At 36.8% G+C, this 17182-nt stretch overlaps 1 protein-coding gene across 2 annotated transcripts in view; it reads left to right on the top strand.

The window, feature by feature from the left end:
* Positions 1 to 9289, top strand: part of ZNF148 (zinc finger protein 148) — a 52073-nt gene extending 42784 nt beyond the window's left edge. For both annotated transcript variants that reach the window (XM_043504964.1, XM_038421652.2), the window contains one exon: positions 277 to 9289. In XM_043504964.1, coding sequence (XP_043360899.1) covers positions 277 to 1872 — 1596 coding nt within the window. In that variant the 3' untranslated portion in view covers positions 1873 to 9289. The remainder of the gene's footprint in view (positions 1 to 276) is intronic.
* The last annotated feature ends 7893 nt before the right edge of the window (positions 9290 to 17182 follow it).

Genomic DNA, 17182 nt, shown 5'->3' with positions numbered 1-17182 from the left:
AAGACGGTTAATTGAAATAATTCACATTATTTTAAAAACTGAAATAACAAACCTGATTGTAAAGTAATACACACAAGAATTTCTCTAGATTTGAAGTCTGACAAGCCTACAAATTGATGTAAAAAAAATTATACTAATGCAAACTGGATGCATGTTGTAGAGCAGCCTTCAGTTGAAGTGGCTGAACTGCGTGTGAATTAATGCGTAAATTACTTACAATCAAAGTTGGCTTTTCTTATTTATATATTTTTCTATAACTTAAAATATCCTCTACAGTACTTTTCCAGGACTGACCGTGTGTTGAAACATAAACGTATGTGCCATGAGAGCCGTGATAAGAAACCTAATAGAAGTGCCACCAAAGTTGGCCTTTTGACATCTGAGGAAGATCCTGGTTTCTCTACACCGATGAAAGATAGCTCCTTGCCAAAGAAGAAAAGGCAGAAAACAGAGAAAGCAAAGTCTGTGGACAAGGAAATTGGAGATAAATCAGAACAGAAGAAGGATAAAAATGACTTCTTGCCCTTGTATTCTGCCAGCGCTAAAGTAAAGGATGAATATATGGTGGCAGAATATGCTGTTGAGATGCCACATTCTTCTGTCAGTGGGTCACACTTAGAAGATGCAAATTCTGGAGAAATACACCCACCTAAACTGGTTCTCAAAAAAGTTAATAGTAAGAGAAGTCTAAAACAGCCACTTGAGCAAAGTCAGACCATTTCACCTTTATCTACATATGAAGAGAACAAGGTTTCAAAGTATGCCTTTGATCTTGTGGATAAACAAGGTTTATTGGACACAGATGGTAATGCTGACATTGACCAAGTTGATACTTTACAGGAAGGACCCAGTAAACCTGTACACAGCAGCACTAATTATGATGATGCAATGCAGTTTTTAAAGAAAAAGAGGTATCTGCAAGCGGCTAGTAATAATAGTAGAGAATATGCCCTGAATGTAGGTACTATAGCATCTCAACCTTCAGTAACACAGGCAGCCGTAGCAAGTGTCATTGATGAAAGTACCACAGCATCCATATTAGATTCACAGGCACTGAATGTGGAAATTAAAAGTAACCATGACAAAAATGTCATTCCAGATGAGGTGCTTCAAACCCTACTAGATCATTATTCCCACAAGGCTAATGGACAACATGAAATATCTTTCAATGTGACGGATACTGAGGTGACCTCCAGTATATCAATCAATTCTTCTGAAGTATCTGAGGTCACCCAGTCTGAAACTGTTGGAACAAGCTCTCAAGCTTCCTCATCGGATAAAGCCAGTATGTTACAAGAATATTCAAAGTTTCTACAACAAGCGTTGGACAGAACTAGCCAAAATGATGCCTATTTGAACAACCCAAGCCTTAATTTTGTGACTGATAACCAGACTCTTACAAGCCAGCCAGCATTCTCTTCCATAGACAAACAGGTCTATGCTTCTATACCTGTCAATAGCTTTCGATCGGGAATGAACTCTCCATTAAGAACAACTCCAGACAAGTCTCATTTTGGACTAATGGTTGCTGATTCCCAGCACTCTTTTCCCTTTTCAGGTGATGAGGCAAATCATTCTTCCTCCTCCTCTACACAGGACTTCTTGGATCAAGTGACTTCTCAGAAGAAAGCAGAGGCACAGCCTGTCCATCAGGCTTATCAAATGAGCTCCTTTGAGCAGCCCTTCAGAGCTCAATACCATGGAGCAAGAGCTGGAATATCACCTCAGTTTAGCACTGCCAACGGACAGGTGAACCTGCGAGGGCCAGGGACAAGTGCTGAATTCCCTGAATTTCCCTTGGTGAATGTAAATGATAATAGAGCTGGGATGACCTCTTCACCTGATGCCACAACGGGCCAGACTTTTGGCTAAAAAAATCTTTGTAAATAATATTGGCACTTTAGAACAGATCTGTCAAGAGTGGTGTTGCTCTGTATAAGATGGAGTGCTGTACAGCTTTTAAGAATGTTGTGTTATAACAAAAGTAAGCTGATATAGCAAGATCAATAACTTCATTTTTGGTTAATCACCAGTCATTGAACTGCCTTACATGTTGTCTCCCCTATAAAAGGCAGTTTATTACTCACTTGTTCGAGACCAGAAACTTGCTCTTTTACATACACTTAAATTTAAAACAAAACAAAAAACCCAAGGTAAGGTTTCCTCCCATAATAGTTTCCTATTTGGTTTCATTGTACATTCTTGGGAGAACAGTAATTGTCATGTTGTCATTTTCTAAGCTTGTCAGTGTAGTCATTGCTCTTCAGCAGGGAATCTAAATATACTAAACAGAATAAACTAAAAGTTTAAATGTCAAGAGATTATGGCTAAACCACAGTGGGGTATTCTATAGAAATACCTTTTCTTCCCTCTCTCTTAAAATGAAGTATATGGCATATGCCCTTTATTTTTGCTTTGCATTACACTGAGCTGTGTTTTGGAGGAAAGAAGTAATAATAAATTCTTACAGACTAACTCCATTATTTAAAAGTTTAATTAATTTAAAATACTTTAAAAACTTTTTTAGCAAAATACATGTCTGCTAATGCATTTACTTCAGTCCTGAAGTGTGTTGCATATTTCTTTGTACAGTTGAACCTAGACATAACTTTTTATGATTCTTTCAGATGCAGATATCAAGATTTTGAAGTTTTAGTTAAAATACTCTGTAGATTACATTCCCAATTACATAAAGCTTACACAAATTGTGTATTCCGAGATTTTAAAGCTTAATTGTACTTTACCCTGCATATTCACAGTGATTAACAATGAGCACTTAGATTCTATTTGATATTTTTTGATTTCTCAAAGAATAAAAACTATTTTAGATTTTTAGGTCTAATATGGCAGCATCATTATCATCTGATACAACACTGATTATTATTTTTTAATATAAAATGAGATTGGAATTTCTTAGCTTCTGTAAAAACTGGTTTAATTCTCTCTGTCTAGAACTTTGACAATTCAGATAATTAAACATACTAAAGCATCCCAGTAAGCTGAAGAAGTGGGCCTTCTAATTGCATATCTTTTTAGCGATTTCTTAATGAACAATGTTCATTACAATTTTACCAACCAAAACTGTTGACTAATGCTAGTGAACAGAATTTTTTTTCAGTATAGATGAATGATCAGAAGCTTTTGTTGCATTTCACAGTATAAATAAACTACAAACTTTCTCTCTGTACCATGAATATGTTTTCTTAATAGTACTTTGGCTTGAAGTATACAGTAAGGTACGATAAATAGTTCTGTGTGCATTTTTAAGGTGGTGAGATTGGAGTAACATAAATGTGTTGTGTAGTTTAAGTTAACAATTTTGAACTTTATGTTCATTCTTTTGCACCTTTCCCTAGAGGGTACACGTCAGGTAGTTTAAGGCAGTTTAAACCTAACATTGTAGGTTGATTAACCATTAAGTGGGGATACAGATAAGGATGCATACATCCCTTTACAGCACTGTCCCTGGCGGACATCTCTCAAATGAAACCATCAGCTTGGAGAGGAGGTTGAGCTCCATCGTGCTGAAGAACACCCTCCCCAGCCAGTAGACTTGAGTGGGAGAGCGCAACTTACCCATTCCCAAAATAGTAACCACATTTTATTGTTTTGCATCATTGTAGCTGCAGTAATTCCCTTGGGCCCATTTTAGGAAGAAAGTTCATCTGGAATCCATAGACTGCACCTCAAGTAGCCAGGGAGATCATTTACATGAGCTTCCTGCATAACTCATTTGTATACAGTGAGACCTTATTGCCCTGTGATGGCCTTAACTATTCTTAGGATTTGTTGGCCCAATGTGCAGCTGTTTTATGATGCTGCAAGAGGTTATATACCCTACCACTTACTTACAGTAACAGGTCTGAAGATTTGGCCCTGAGTTAAGTAGAAGAATAAACATCCAGGGAGAAAAGCGAAATCATTGTACAATATTAGTGACACATAAGAAAACATCTTTAAAAGAATATTTTAACCTGATTGTGTCCCTTGAATTTTTTCTACATTATTGTTTGAGTCTCCTGTCCTACTTGCATAGACATACCTACGTGTATGGCACCTAACTCACAACAAGAAACAGCCTATCATGAAGCAGATACCTCATTTCCATTAAATATTACTTCCATCACATCCTAGCTTTCACTGTCCCCATAGATCTACATCGGCATCTTTGGTTTAATATCCTACCATTGCAAATATATGACCATTTATTTACCATTGTTTTAAGAAAATTCCCTTGGGGCTAGATTATTACAGCACTTAGTTGGACACACAGGGAAATAAGAGGGAGTAAGGCCTACTAGGCCCTGGCCAGATTGATGACTGGCTATGTTGAAGAGGGCAGGAGCTACTCTGCTGATACTCAGTTGTGAGAAGGGGGGAGGGGACCTTGGCTCCACTCTCTGCACACTAGCCAGAATAGTTAACTTTGTGCATAGTGGTGAGTATGGTGTTTCACACAAAGGGTGAAATAACTTGCTTCTCCCCAGAGGAGGAATTATGGTTCTCTGAGTCACAGTTCGTTCTCTGGTGTGTTCCTGGGGTATTAGAGTTGTGCTCTTTGACGTAGGGCAAGATGTAAAGTCCCCACTCTATCCCAGGGTGATTATTTTATAGATCTACCGTATACAGATAGTTAGAGGGCATGCTAATAGTTAATCAGTGGAAATTTAGGCCTTTTCTACGTGGAGAAATTTACCAGCAGAATTCTTCCAATATGATTTTGTTGCTATAGTTATACCAGTATTGTTCTGCCAGTAAATTTCCCTCTTTAGATAAGCCTGTATTTTTTAACAATTTCATCAATTAAAAAAATATTTTTCCCTTCAACATGTTTTATTGTTTACATCCTAACACACACATGCTTCTCCCCTTTTGATCTGACAGATGTTTATTCTCATCTGTGCCCCCTATGTATTTGAAGGAACTAAAAATGAAAATGACTTTTTATTCACTACATTGTTCATTTACCAGCATTAAGTTAGCACACTTTTGGGAATAGCATTTACATCCCAGCAAGCCAACAATAGAAGCTCTTACATTATTTTATTGGTTGTGAAAGGTGTGTGTGTGTGTGTGTGTGTGTGTGTGTGTGTGTAAGGTGTGGGATCTTTTATGGCTGTTTTTTTCTGTGACAGAGTCAGGATAAATGAAAAATATATATTTTAGAAAATTGAGGGCATGTACTCCCAGATTATAATAATTTTAAATAGATAGTATTTTGGGCCTAAATTACTAGACAGTATCCCTTTTAGCACTAGTCCTTTGTTATGTTTTACCACAATTATAACTACTAATGAAGGAATTGATTTGCAATGGTATATTAGTAAGCATCTACATTTTCTTGTACTGGTATGAGAGTGAGTTAATCATAAATGACAAAGTTTGAAGAGGAGGATAGCATTGTGTACTACTATACACTGGTCTTATAAACAGTAATATGAAGAATTTAAATCAGGCTTTAAGATGAATTTTTTCATGGCCCTGTGTGTCTCCTGGTGTTGCCTATGGGAAAATTATGGTGCAAGAAGAAAATACAACCACCCTTAAATACTCATTGTGGTTTAACATTTTTATTACTTTTTATATTTATATTGTAGGTTGTCAATGTTTTGAGAAAGGGCTCAGTTCAGTGATAAAGGGGAAATACAATAAAATCTTTTTAATTCGCAGATTGCTAATCAAAGCACCCCCTAATTCTTACACATACAATCTGCTTTCTCCCCACTCTGCAAAGTATTAATAGTAAAGTACTGTAGTGAGGTCTCACTTTAATAAGACTATTACTTCAACCAAGTATACTACAGAACATTTATTAGAATACTCTGAAGTAGTATAATGAAAACTAACTACAGTTGTCGCAATAAATGAACGAAGTACATTTTGTGATGTGATATCCTTGCCTTTGTTTGCTTGCTTACTTACTACTTCTCAAAATTCAGTCATTTGTAATTCAGTCATTTTCCAAGTCATTACTGCGCATTAATGGGGTACTACTGTGGCTTTTTTCAAAAATGTTTGGTTTTCCCTCTGAAAAATCTGGATTAAACAATATATTCCATGCTTGTTTTGAATATTTTTAAGTTTTCATCATGTGCAGCAAAAATTTTAAAATGACCCAAATAATCTACTCTGAATTTTGCAGTATTGCATTATTCTGTGTATGTAAATTTGCAAACTGAATTATCTCATTATATTTTTTTTTTTAAATTAATTACAAATTGCAGGGAAATTCCTAATATTCCTGGGAATACATTTGGAACTTTAGCAGGGAGACATATGCTTGTGCTATGGTACTTGAGCTGGTACCAATACACATGTGGACTTTCAAATTATGTGGTTAATACTGAGGCAAAATAATAATTGTATGCTTTATTAGTGTTAAAAGTTCTACTAAATGGAAGCCTTGTAATTTTGAAAGTTCATTCATTTTATGTTGGTGCATGTTTATGTTAAGCATGTAACACATTAAACTAGAATTCACTTTTGCAAAGAACATGTACTAAGAAAGTATTACTGTTAATGAAATACACCTTTTAAGTTTAAATTTGAACTTTTGTTCAGTTTTAAATTGCTTTAAGTCAGGGAAATAAATTTTATAGTTGCTTTTGTTATACTCGGCATATAAAAACCTTATGTTTCCTTTTTAAAACTATTTCTTTTCTTAGGATACACAAATTGAGGCAAGCAAACGTTTCTAAGATTTGTTTCTTGCTTTCCTTAATCCAATGGATGGAAAGGTAAAATTGTGTAAACAACATTATTTTATTTTTTTATGCAATATCTTGCTGTAAATATGATTTATCAAATAAGGATGTACGTATGATTGAATCTTTGATTCTGCACAGTTAGAGTTTATATATAAATATAAATGTGTCTTGACAATCAAGGACTTATGTCAGTCTTCCTTTATGATGATTATTATTGTTATGCATTCCATTTGTTTGAATTGAGTACCAATGTGGAAATCTGTATTGTCTGTAAAGTATGTAATGTTTTTATAGCTTGTTTAAAAAAAAAACCCCACAAAAAATGCTGTAAATATATACAAACTAATCACAGTACTGCTTTATGTTAGAAGGCATATGATGTTGTACTGTATGTAAGCAATAATACATGACAGTGCTAACTTTACAAGTAGCATAAGGATAGTTCCAAAAATAGTTTTGGAGTTAATAGCCTTGTTTGAGTTAATCAATATTCTTAATCATTTTTTATAAATAAATTCAACTGTCCTCCTGTTGGAGTATATAACATTGTTTACACAGCACAATTTCAGTCACAGAGGAGACAGTCTTTAGATTTATGACTTCGTCTGTACACGCTTTCAGTAAGAAATGAATGGCTTTACTTCACTTCTGCGAGATGAGGAAGACTGCAAAAGTTTAGTTTTAAAGGAATAGAGATACTTTTCTGCTTCTGTGCTGATTCCTGACAATTCTTGTACTTTAATTCAGAGTCCTTAAGTCCTGATACTGACCTGGGGATGTGACTTGGGGCTCCAATATAAAGGAATAGTTCTCTTCATAATTCATATACAGTTAAATAGTGAATCTACAAGTTGTATGTTCATTTTATGTGCTAATTTTTTAAGTGTGAGCTATTCTCAACTGATGAGATGGGTTTATTCAGTTATTAAGGGTCAAACTTACTTTAGTTTGAACTGACTAGGTATTGGATAATAGAGTGTGGCATAGCTATTTGGACACAGTCATCCCTGCTTTAGAAAAAACACAGATTTATAAATGTAAATGACCTACATTTTATAAGAGAAATGTTTTTAAATGCTAGTCAGTTATATAATATGTGCTTTGAAGGATTTGCTAGTCCACTTCTGTCACTTTTAGTACACTGGTATCTTTTATATGTAAGGTATGCTTTTTATTATTGTAGCAAAACGTTTCAGTAGAAGGAATTTTGCAACAGTATGGAGGGAATTTTCATTGTCAGAAATGAATTATACTGGATTTTGTCTGTGTACTCTTGTCTTTATTTTAATGCTGTCTGGAAGGGAACTTCATATCCAAATAAAACAGGCGACCTTTTATTTCAAGGGCATACTATGTAGTGCTAAATTGAGTCTGGAAATATGATAATTTTGAATACATACATACATACATACATAGTGGAACACTGTAACAGTGCATTTTCTGATACAGTGTTATTTTCCTGAAGTCCATATGCCTTCTTTATATTTCAACTAATAAAAAAAAGACCAACACCCTATAGTTAAGTTTTTGGCAGGATAATAGGTTTATTTCAGTGGTAATACAGTATTCTTTTAACCTACACCATCAGCTCCGTCCATTTTATTGTCTGTGTAAAAAAAACAAACTCAAATTCCGTCTGTAAAAAAAAAAATGTACATAAGTAATAGATGGTTTTATATAAACCTGAAAAGTATGAATTTGTAAATTCCTTATGTTTCTGATAGAAATTAGGAGGTGAGTCTTAGTTCCTGTGAGATCAGGGATTTCAGGACAAAGGTGTGTAGGGGGGTGTGTGTGTGTGTGTGTGTGTGTGCACGCGTGCGTGCGCGAGAGAGAGTTATCAAACAAAAAAGTATAAAAGGGTTATTTCATTTCAAAGCAGTCTCTAAGCATTTAAATTTAATAATCCATTCAGAAAGGTGAAAAATATTTTGCAGGGAAGTTATTTAACCAGAATTGTTTAGTTCTTAGTGTTTGATCTTGCTCCCATTCAAGTTAATGGGAGCTTTGTTTACTTGAGTGGGAATTTAAAAAAAGAAATGTGCATTGTGTTACTCTAAAATCAAAAGAATAAAACTACTTGGTTAGCAGGCTTGGCCAAATGAATTTTTTGATTAACAATACAGTTTAAAAGATCATTTTTCTGCCTTTATTTCTCTTCTAAAAACAATTTTTAAAATACTTTAGCAGTTGCTATTCCTATTCATTTGACTGTGATTGTAAATTCAATTTTGCTTGACAAAATATGGCATGAATGATTGGATTGTTGTGCCTGTATAATTCAGTGGAAGATGGTTTTTATGCATAGTCATAGTGAATGATATTGTATTCTTAGAATTGATTTATTCATTAAGTGGCTTAATGGGTTTCATTGCTTCTGACATTACTGTTTTCTTATGGTTAACTTAGCCATTTTGGGTTTATAATACCCTTTTATGTATTGTGATACTAAAGGAAATTACGTTATTTGCTTTCATTTTTAATTAATCTATTAGTTTGATAATTTATATTTGCAAATGATGCATTTTAAATGTGGTCACTGGCTGTTTGAAAAATAAAAATATAGAATACTGTTTTATGAATTAAACTGTTTAGCGGTATTTTTCATGTTAGTTGATTTAAGACAAAATCTGATCTCTTAACATGGCAGACAAAGGCATGTAGAAATATATTAAGTATGCCAGAAATGATGTGGATAACTTTAACAAGTAAATGAAATATTTAAATATTTGATTATGGGGTACTGCACATTTTCATAGGGCTTATTTCCTGTTTTTTTCCCCTCCTATAGATGTAGAACATTATTACCACACTTGCTACTAATTTTAATTCAGAAATTTTGAGTTGATTGCATTACTGTAGAGTAGGATAGCAAAAGATAAGTGAGATAGATTTTTATGTACACTAATGGCTCTTTACACCACCATGGCACTGTAAAGAGGCCATAGTGTAAATGAGAATTAGGTCTTAGTATGTTTAACTGTATATGTCAGAAATGTAAATTTTAATTTTAAGTTTTGAATATATTGGATAAAAAATGCACAGTGTGTGTAATATATAATTTAATAGAGCATATTCTTCCTGCATTGAAGCAGAATCCATCAGAAGAATTGCAAATCATAGCATTGTGTATTTATAAGGAAGAATAAATCTTGTGATCAAAAATAAAAGCAAGCCCTAGTGCTAATCTCTAGTCACTTTGCATATTTTTAGTGGCATTATTTTACTGAAATGTTTTTAGTATTGATGATTTTGGTATATAATTATAAGACCATTTCCAGTAACAAAATCATTTTGAGAAATGTATAGATCTGCTGATTGGAAATCTGTTCGACTTTGCATAAGTAGACTTCATATCTATATCACAGTATATGTAAAGATAACACACAAAGTCATGTAAACTCTGAGTTAAAGCTAGTATGACTCCTTACTCCACTCCTTTTTAGTCTATGCACATTGCTTTCAGACAGTTCACCATTACATGGTTGTGCAAGCAACGAGAAACATGCATCCAATAAATATGGGTTGAGTACACTATACATATAAATATGGTGCATCACTTCTGTTGTGATTTTACTGAAATGTACACCTATAGCGTTTTAAGAAAACAATGTATAAAGAACCACACAAGATATGTAAACATGATTGCAGACATAATTTTAAAAATGTGTAAAACAAATCTTAGATTGTGGGCGTACTTTGAAATATGACTGAGAAAGTTACACCTCCTTATTCAGCAGATCTGTTTTCTGTATTCTGTTATATTTTCTTACTTTAGTGATACTTATTTTTAGTTATTTATTGGAAACAAGGCAACATTTAAATCTGAACTTGGTAGCCTAAGACTGTTTGCTTTCGTGCTTTAAATGTAATATTGTCAAATAGTGTAGATCTGTGATCTTGAAAATAGGGACATTTGTCAATAATTTGATGTAATATATATTTATCTACCCCAGTTTTCTTTTATAAGTAGTAATTGTTGCAAACCAAGTTGGAATACGAATATCCCCTAATTCTTCACTGAGCCAATATTATTGCAAAGAGAATAACACATTAAGCTATCTTTAATATTTGCTATGGTTATTCAGAGAAGTGTAATCATCTTGCTCTTAATATGACTTCCTTAACAGCCTGACCTGTCAGAATTGGTGCTCCATGTGTTTAGAGGGATACAATCCCTGTTCCTTTAACTTGGAATTTTCCTTTTACTTCATGTGATAAACCGTGCTGAAGCTTTACTCCAGTGATCTACTCACATAAGTGGAGGCTGGTTATTATCAGAGTCTGGAAAAGACTTAGTACTGATCTCATCTGTCACCCTCACTAAGCCAATGGAGGATTGTTTCCTACAGTAACTACTGTGATGTTTTGTCTAATCTGTTTCTCAAGACATGGAGTTAAACAAATGCAAGTCTTCCATTGGGAACCAACAGTTTTTTGAGAGGGACTGAAAATAGAACAGGTATGTGTTTTCCTTTCAGAAGTTGGTGAAGCCAGCAACACTGGAATGGTCTTTCAAGTAAGTGGCCTCTTCCTGTATGCCTCCTTTCTATTCCACTGCAGGGCTCTCCTTCAAGTTCACATGTTCTATCACAGCATCCAACCCATGCTGTAAATTATGAAACCTGTCAGATGTGTCCACTTCTGTTGATCATTTGCAGGAATTAAATATGATGATTTGGTAAAATGTCACCTGGTAAATCCAATCTTGAAAATTCTACTCAGCCACTTGCCTGGATTTTTTGACAGGCAAGTAAAACAATACTTTTAAATTATAATTGTGGTAAAGACTAGATGAATGTAGGTTTTGTCGCTGGGTAGGTAAGTTTTCATGATAGTTTTGCAAAGGTGTTAATCCTGTTCTGTTTCTTTAGCTTTACAAAGGAGGTCAGTTTTACTATTCCACTTTATAGATTGGGAAACCAAGACACAGGAAGGGATGTGACTTGCCCAAGATCACCCAACAGGCCAGTGGCTGAACCGGGAATAGAACCAGGTCTCCCAAATTGCAGAGGACTGTGGGTGGCTGGGTCTGCTTTGGGGTCATTATGAAGGTTTGGGCACTTGGTTAATTAAAAAAATCCACAGCCATATTGTATATGTTCCTCAGCTGCAGCTGTATACCAGAATCGTATCCTGGAACTGCATTAACTCATTTTCTGAGCTGCTTGTTCAGGGAAGTTTGAAAGATACAAGTCTAGGTAGGGAGTTGTGTGCTAAAGCCAGAGAGCCCTTTTGTCACAAGTTTTATATGGGCAGGTCAGGGATACTTGTTATTACGGAGATAGGAAAGTCGTCCAAGTTCTTGTCATTATTGAGTGGTTGGTGGTTTCAAAAGGACTTTTTCAGGAGGCAGGTTAGAATTATGACTACAGGGAGAGGGGCTGGGCCCTTCATTTACTCTATCAAGGTTTGGGCCAGGAGGAAGGAAGCTTGTTAGTGAGATGACAGGGAGTGTTCTGGAAGCTCTGGGCCCTGAGCAATCATATACTGTGAGCTAACCCTGTATTCCTTCCCTACAGTGACATTTAGAACGGATAGACTCTTTCAGTGTATGTCAAAGGTGGTTACGATGTCACTTTCTCTGGTACAAGAAAAGGCAGGCAAAAGTTTAGATTGCTCAGGCTGTGATTGCCTCAAATTTGAGGGCGGTTGTTTCTTTTTAAATACAATGCTAAGGATAGTGTGGATCAGGCAGAGTGGTTTTTCCTCTGTTAGAGCCTTTCCAAGCAATTTGATTTCTTTAAAAAAACAAACATGTTGTAGTTCATTTGTGTATCTAACTTCCAACCAAATGGTACCTTGCCCATCATTGTTATCTGAGTGCCTTGAAGCCTTCATGAACAAGAGCAGCTCAGTGGAATATCTTAGTAACACACTTGATGGTAGCTAATAATTGACATTTAAAAAAGAATAATTGATGCTTAAGCTGCCTTCCACTGTAGGAAGGGATGTTAGAACATTTTCCCAGTGAACATTTATCAATGCTAATTTTCTGACACTAGATTGTCTTCCTCATAATTTAGCAGTGCAACCTACACTCACACCAGCCTATTAACTCGCACATGCACACCAGCTTATGATCTTTCTCTCTCTCACAGACACCACCCCCCAGCTTCTTAACTTATTGTACACAAGTGTTGGATGGTTGGGGTAATGGTATTTGTAAGTTCATACTCTACTTTGCTAAAGGACTTAATTCCTCCTCCTCCTCCTAAAGATCATCCACTAATAATTTCTATTTCCTACATTTTCTTTGCAACCTATCCCACCCCAAATCTGTCTGTCACCGGTGTAGCCATCGGTGGACCATCGCCCACCCAGCTCGCATGCAGGCCCTCCCAAGTACAAGCCTGTGTGAATGCAGAAGCTGAGGTCCTCGTGATTATGGATCAGAAACTCCGGGCTGAAGAGTGCGTGGTTCTTGGCCTGTCTGCAGAACGCCATGGCTGGGAGGGAGTAGAGTGGAACAGCCTAGTCAATCCCCCTGCTGCCTCCGCTCAGCACCTCAAGCTTCTTCCAGCTCTGCATTGCTTTGATGAGAGCCAGGCCCGGAAGCATGCTGATTAGCGCCCCTCCCTCCCCAGCTTAACCTGTACCTGCCTGTGGGACTGCAGGGTTCGTTCCTCTCCACTGAGCAGCTCAGCATCCAGCATCCCTGCTCTCAAATCCCTTCTCTGCACTATTTACACCACTCCCCTATAATCATGCACCCTGGTATTCAAATATAATATGCAATAATCCACAGTAATATTCAGTATCAGTGATTTGCTGTAACACCAGAGCTTTCGTCATTGCCCATGCACCATAATTTGGGGCCCACCCAAATTTCCACTCCTAGCTACTGATCTATATAGGTGTCAGCAGCCATGCACTTTCTGAAAAAGACTGATTCTTCCCCCTGTTGTATGTGCTCAGCAGAAGTTTTGTGGGTGTTTTGCAAGGCAGCTTTTGGCCCTGTGTTCTGAATCCCAGCATCACCAAACCACAACTGTTCCTTTTTTCTGGCTTGACTAGCATTTTCCCAGCTGGAGTTCATTTTGTTGGCCAGTGCTTCTGTGCATCGCATACACAAGAGCCAAAGTATGATATTGTAACAGTTATCATACAAAGAAAAGGAGTACTTGTGGCACCTTAGAGACTAAAAATTTATTTGAGCATAAGCTTTCGTGAGCTACAGCTCACTTCATCGGATGCATATACTACTACCCACTGATTAGCAAAGCAGTTTGGCTGTGGTTCTGCAAGCATACACATGTCTCTGGTATCTTACGATATCTTCTATGCCAGTACAGCTCTCTTACTGGCCTATAAACATGTGTATTCATGACCGTAGCCACAAGTTACATTTCTATCTGCTGACACAGTTCATTACACCAATATTATATTGTAGCCAGTGCCTTCTTTCAGAACAGATAATATTCCCTGGGCTGCATAACCTTATAAACTGTTATTTGAGAGAGGTAAGCTGGCACAGGTACAGAAGTACAAGCTATGACACTGAACACGTTAGCTTTCACAGTTGCCTCTATATGATTTTTTTTCTCATGGTCAGATCTGATTATTAGTGCCACTTCACAAAGGCAGAAATACAGGGACTTTGCTGTTGTTAAATCAAAAGCACCAGGCTAGTCCAAATTAAACTTCCGTCTCATGTGGTTCATTCTCTCTCTCATCCTCTCTCCAGGGCAAGAATTGTGTGTGTAGTGGAGTGTTTTCTTTTGAGGTTGTTTTTAAAATATGCACATTGCTGTGTGTGTTAGAGAAGACTGGTCAAAGGGCTTTGCATGTGGTGAAGAAGGTGAACCTTGTGACGGTCCTTATTAATATGCATGTAAGTAAGAATATTGTTCACATTTTCCTCCACTTATAGTGCTCCCAGTCTCTGTTTAGTTTAAATGATGATCACTCGAGTTGATAGCCATTTTAAATATGGCTCACTTCCTTCTTGCTGACTAATCTGTCTGCTACTATCTTTCGCACCTCAAGAATCCTCTTTCTGCTGTCTGATCGGCTTCACTTCTTGGCCCCCAGAATTTGTTCTCGGCCTGCTTGCTTGCTCTCATTGTAGAACATCTTTTTATCACTTCATCGACTCTGCCCATTAATCCGTCTCCACATTCCAATCCTCTGAGCAGTTTCAAATGGCTGGCATAGTATGATTTTATGGAGAAAGGAGATATTTCTATTTTAAAGTCTAAGAGGAACAATATTCAGTGCTGCTAGGATTGGCATCTCATAACTTTGAAATGGGAGTTCTGTATTATTGGAAAGGAGAGATTCCTGGCTTTCCATAGGGACCTTGAAAGCACTCAAGATATCAAACTTCAAGTTCATATTGTTCTTATGTAAAACTAAGATATTTTAGGACATTTTTAGAAATGTTTTAATGAATTAATTATATTTCCCCCCACCCAGCTGAACTAAGGAGCTTTGCTTTACAGATTGGAGAGAGAGAGAGAATTTATTTATACCACACCACATACATATTTCCTACATGTAATTTTAGAGCGTGTTCTGTAGTATATTGCTTACCACTTCTCACTTTCACTATTCTCTCAAAAATAGTTAAATACATTTTGGAATGATTTATTGAGTAGACTTACAAAAATAACTGTGCCATATCAGTCTGGACCCTTTTACTAAAGGGCTAAGCATTGCTAAAGGTAAATGAAATTTAACACTCATCAGAAACACATATGGTTGCACTTAAATGCTAGGGTGGGATTTTCAAAAATACCCAGTGTTAACCTAACTGCTCCCAATGAAGATGATGGTAAAACTCCCATTGACTTAAGTGAGAGCATATTTAGGTCATTTTTGAACGCTTTTGAAAACCTATCCTTAACTTCTTGCTCAAAGTACAGTTGTGCACACAAACTTTCCTCCCCATCCACACTGAATCCTAATACAAATCACTAAAATCAGCTGTCTTAATTTTTCTAGTTTACATCAATTTTACATCACAAAATTAAATGGCGATTTGCACTGGTGTAAGTGAAACCTGGAGGGAGGGATAGCTCAGTGGTTTGAGCATTGACCTGCTAAACCCAACGTTGTGAGTTCAATCCTTGAGGGGGACATTTAGGGATCTGGGGCAAAAAATAAAAATAAAAATAAATTGGGGATTGGTCCTGCTTTGAGCAGGGGGTTGGACTAGATGATCTCCTGAGGTCCCTTCCTACTCTGATATTCTATGATTAGAGAATCTGTTTTCTTCTAGTTGTAATGAACACTTAGGTCTTTGAAGGGAGGATGGTGGAAGGGTGAGCAGGTGAAAGGGGAAATCTTTAGAGATTTACATCCTCAGGACATGGGTTTTTAAAAGTCAATGACGTTTTTCATACATAGATATTTATTGTTCTAGACAGCAGGTCTGAGGTAGACCTCCCCATCCTTCGGGGGCAGCTTTCTACCCACCACATTTGAGTTTGTGCTCCACCTAATTGCACCATTCTGACCCCAGTTCACTTCCTGTCTCTGAGAGAACAATTTTAGGGTTACATGGGGAAGTTATTTTCAAAATAAGGTAGGGTGCAACTTTAAAATGCTTTAGCTATTCCAGAATATTTCCCCATGTGGATACTCCTATTCTGAACTGAAGTAGCCAACACGTTATTCAGTGACAGAATCTTCCCTTTCTCCTTCAAACACTCAGTAGTCTGACCAACACTAAAGAAACCCACCCTGGATACATTGGTTCTAGCCAATTATTGCCCAGTGTGAAATCTCCCATTCCTGAGCAAGCTCATAAAGATGGTAAGCAAAGGCCAACTACAAGATCACCTAATTTAAGATAATATTCTAGACCCAACATATAATCTAGGTTCAGGCCAGGACATGGAGCTGAAACTGCTTTTGTGTCATTACTGGATGAACTCTTCCAGTTAACGGGTAAAAGGCAGACATCCATTCAAATCCTCCTGGACCTCTCTGCAGCATTTGGCATTATTTATCATGAGATACTGCTGCCTCACCTGAAAGAGTGGCAGGAGTCCAGGGTAATGTGTCCTGAAGGAACACGCTCAATAAACAATGATGGAAAATGCCCCTTTCCCACTTACCCCCTGATTTGTGGAGTCCCAAAAGGATCAATTCTCCAGTCCTCTTCAACATTTACCTGTAACCACTAGGTGAACTGGTCAGACAACATGGACTGAAGGATCAACAATATGCAGATAACACACAGCTCTACCTATCCTTCACCATGTATGACCATACCATTAACAACAAGATGGCCCAGGGCCTGGATGAGATCAGCTCATGGATAATGAGCTACTGGTTGAAGCAAAACCCGAGCAAGACGGAGATAATGCTGGTGGGCAGATTAAAGGGCAAGGAAGAAGAAAAGAGTGGCTAGTCTTACAACAATATGGGAAGAGACAGCCAGGAGGATAGAAGATGATTTGCAGGGTCAAGTGAGAACAGAAGACAAGAAGATTGCAGCCAGAGAGAACAGAAGGAAGGAAGGCTGA

This window comes from Dermochelys coriacea, chromosome 11, assembly GCF_009764565.3.
Source record: "Dermochelys coriacea isolate rDerCor1 chromosome 11, rDerCor1.pri.v4, whole genome shotgun sequence".
NCBI lineage: Eukaryota > Metazoa > Chordata > Testudines > Dermochelyidae > Dermochelys > Dermochelys coriacea.
The sequence above is the reverse complement of the archived record's forward strand: the minus strand, read 5'-3'. Positions and strand labels throughout refer to the sequence as shown.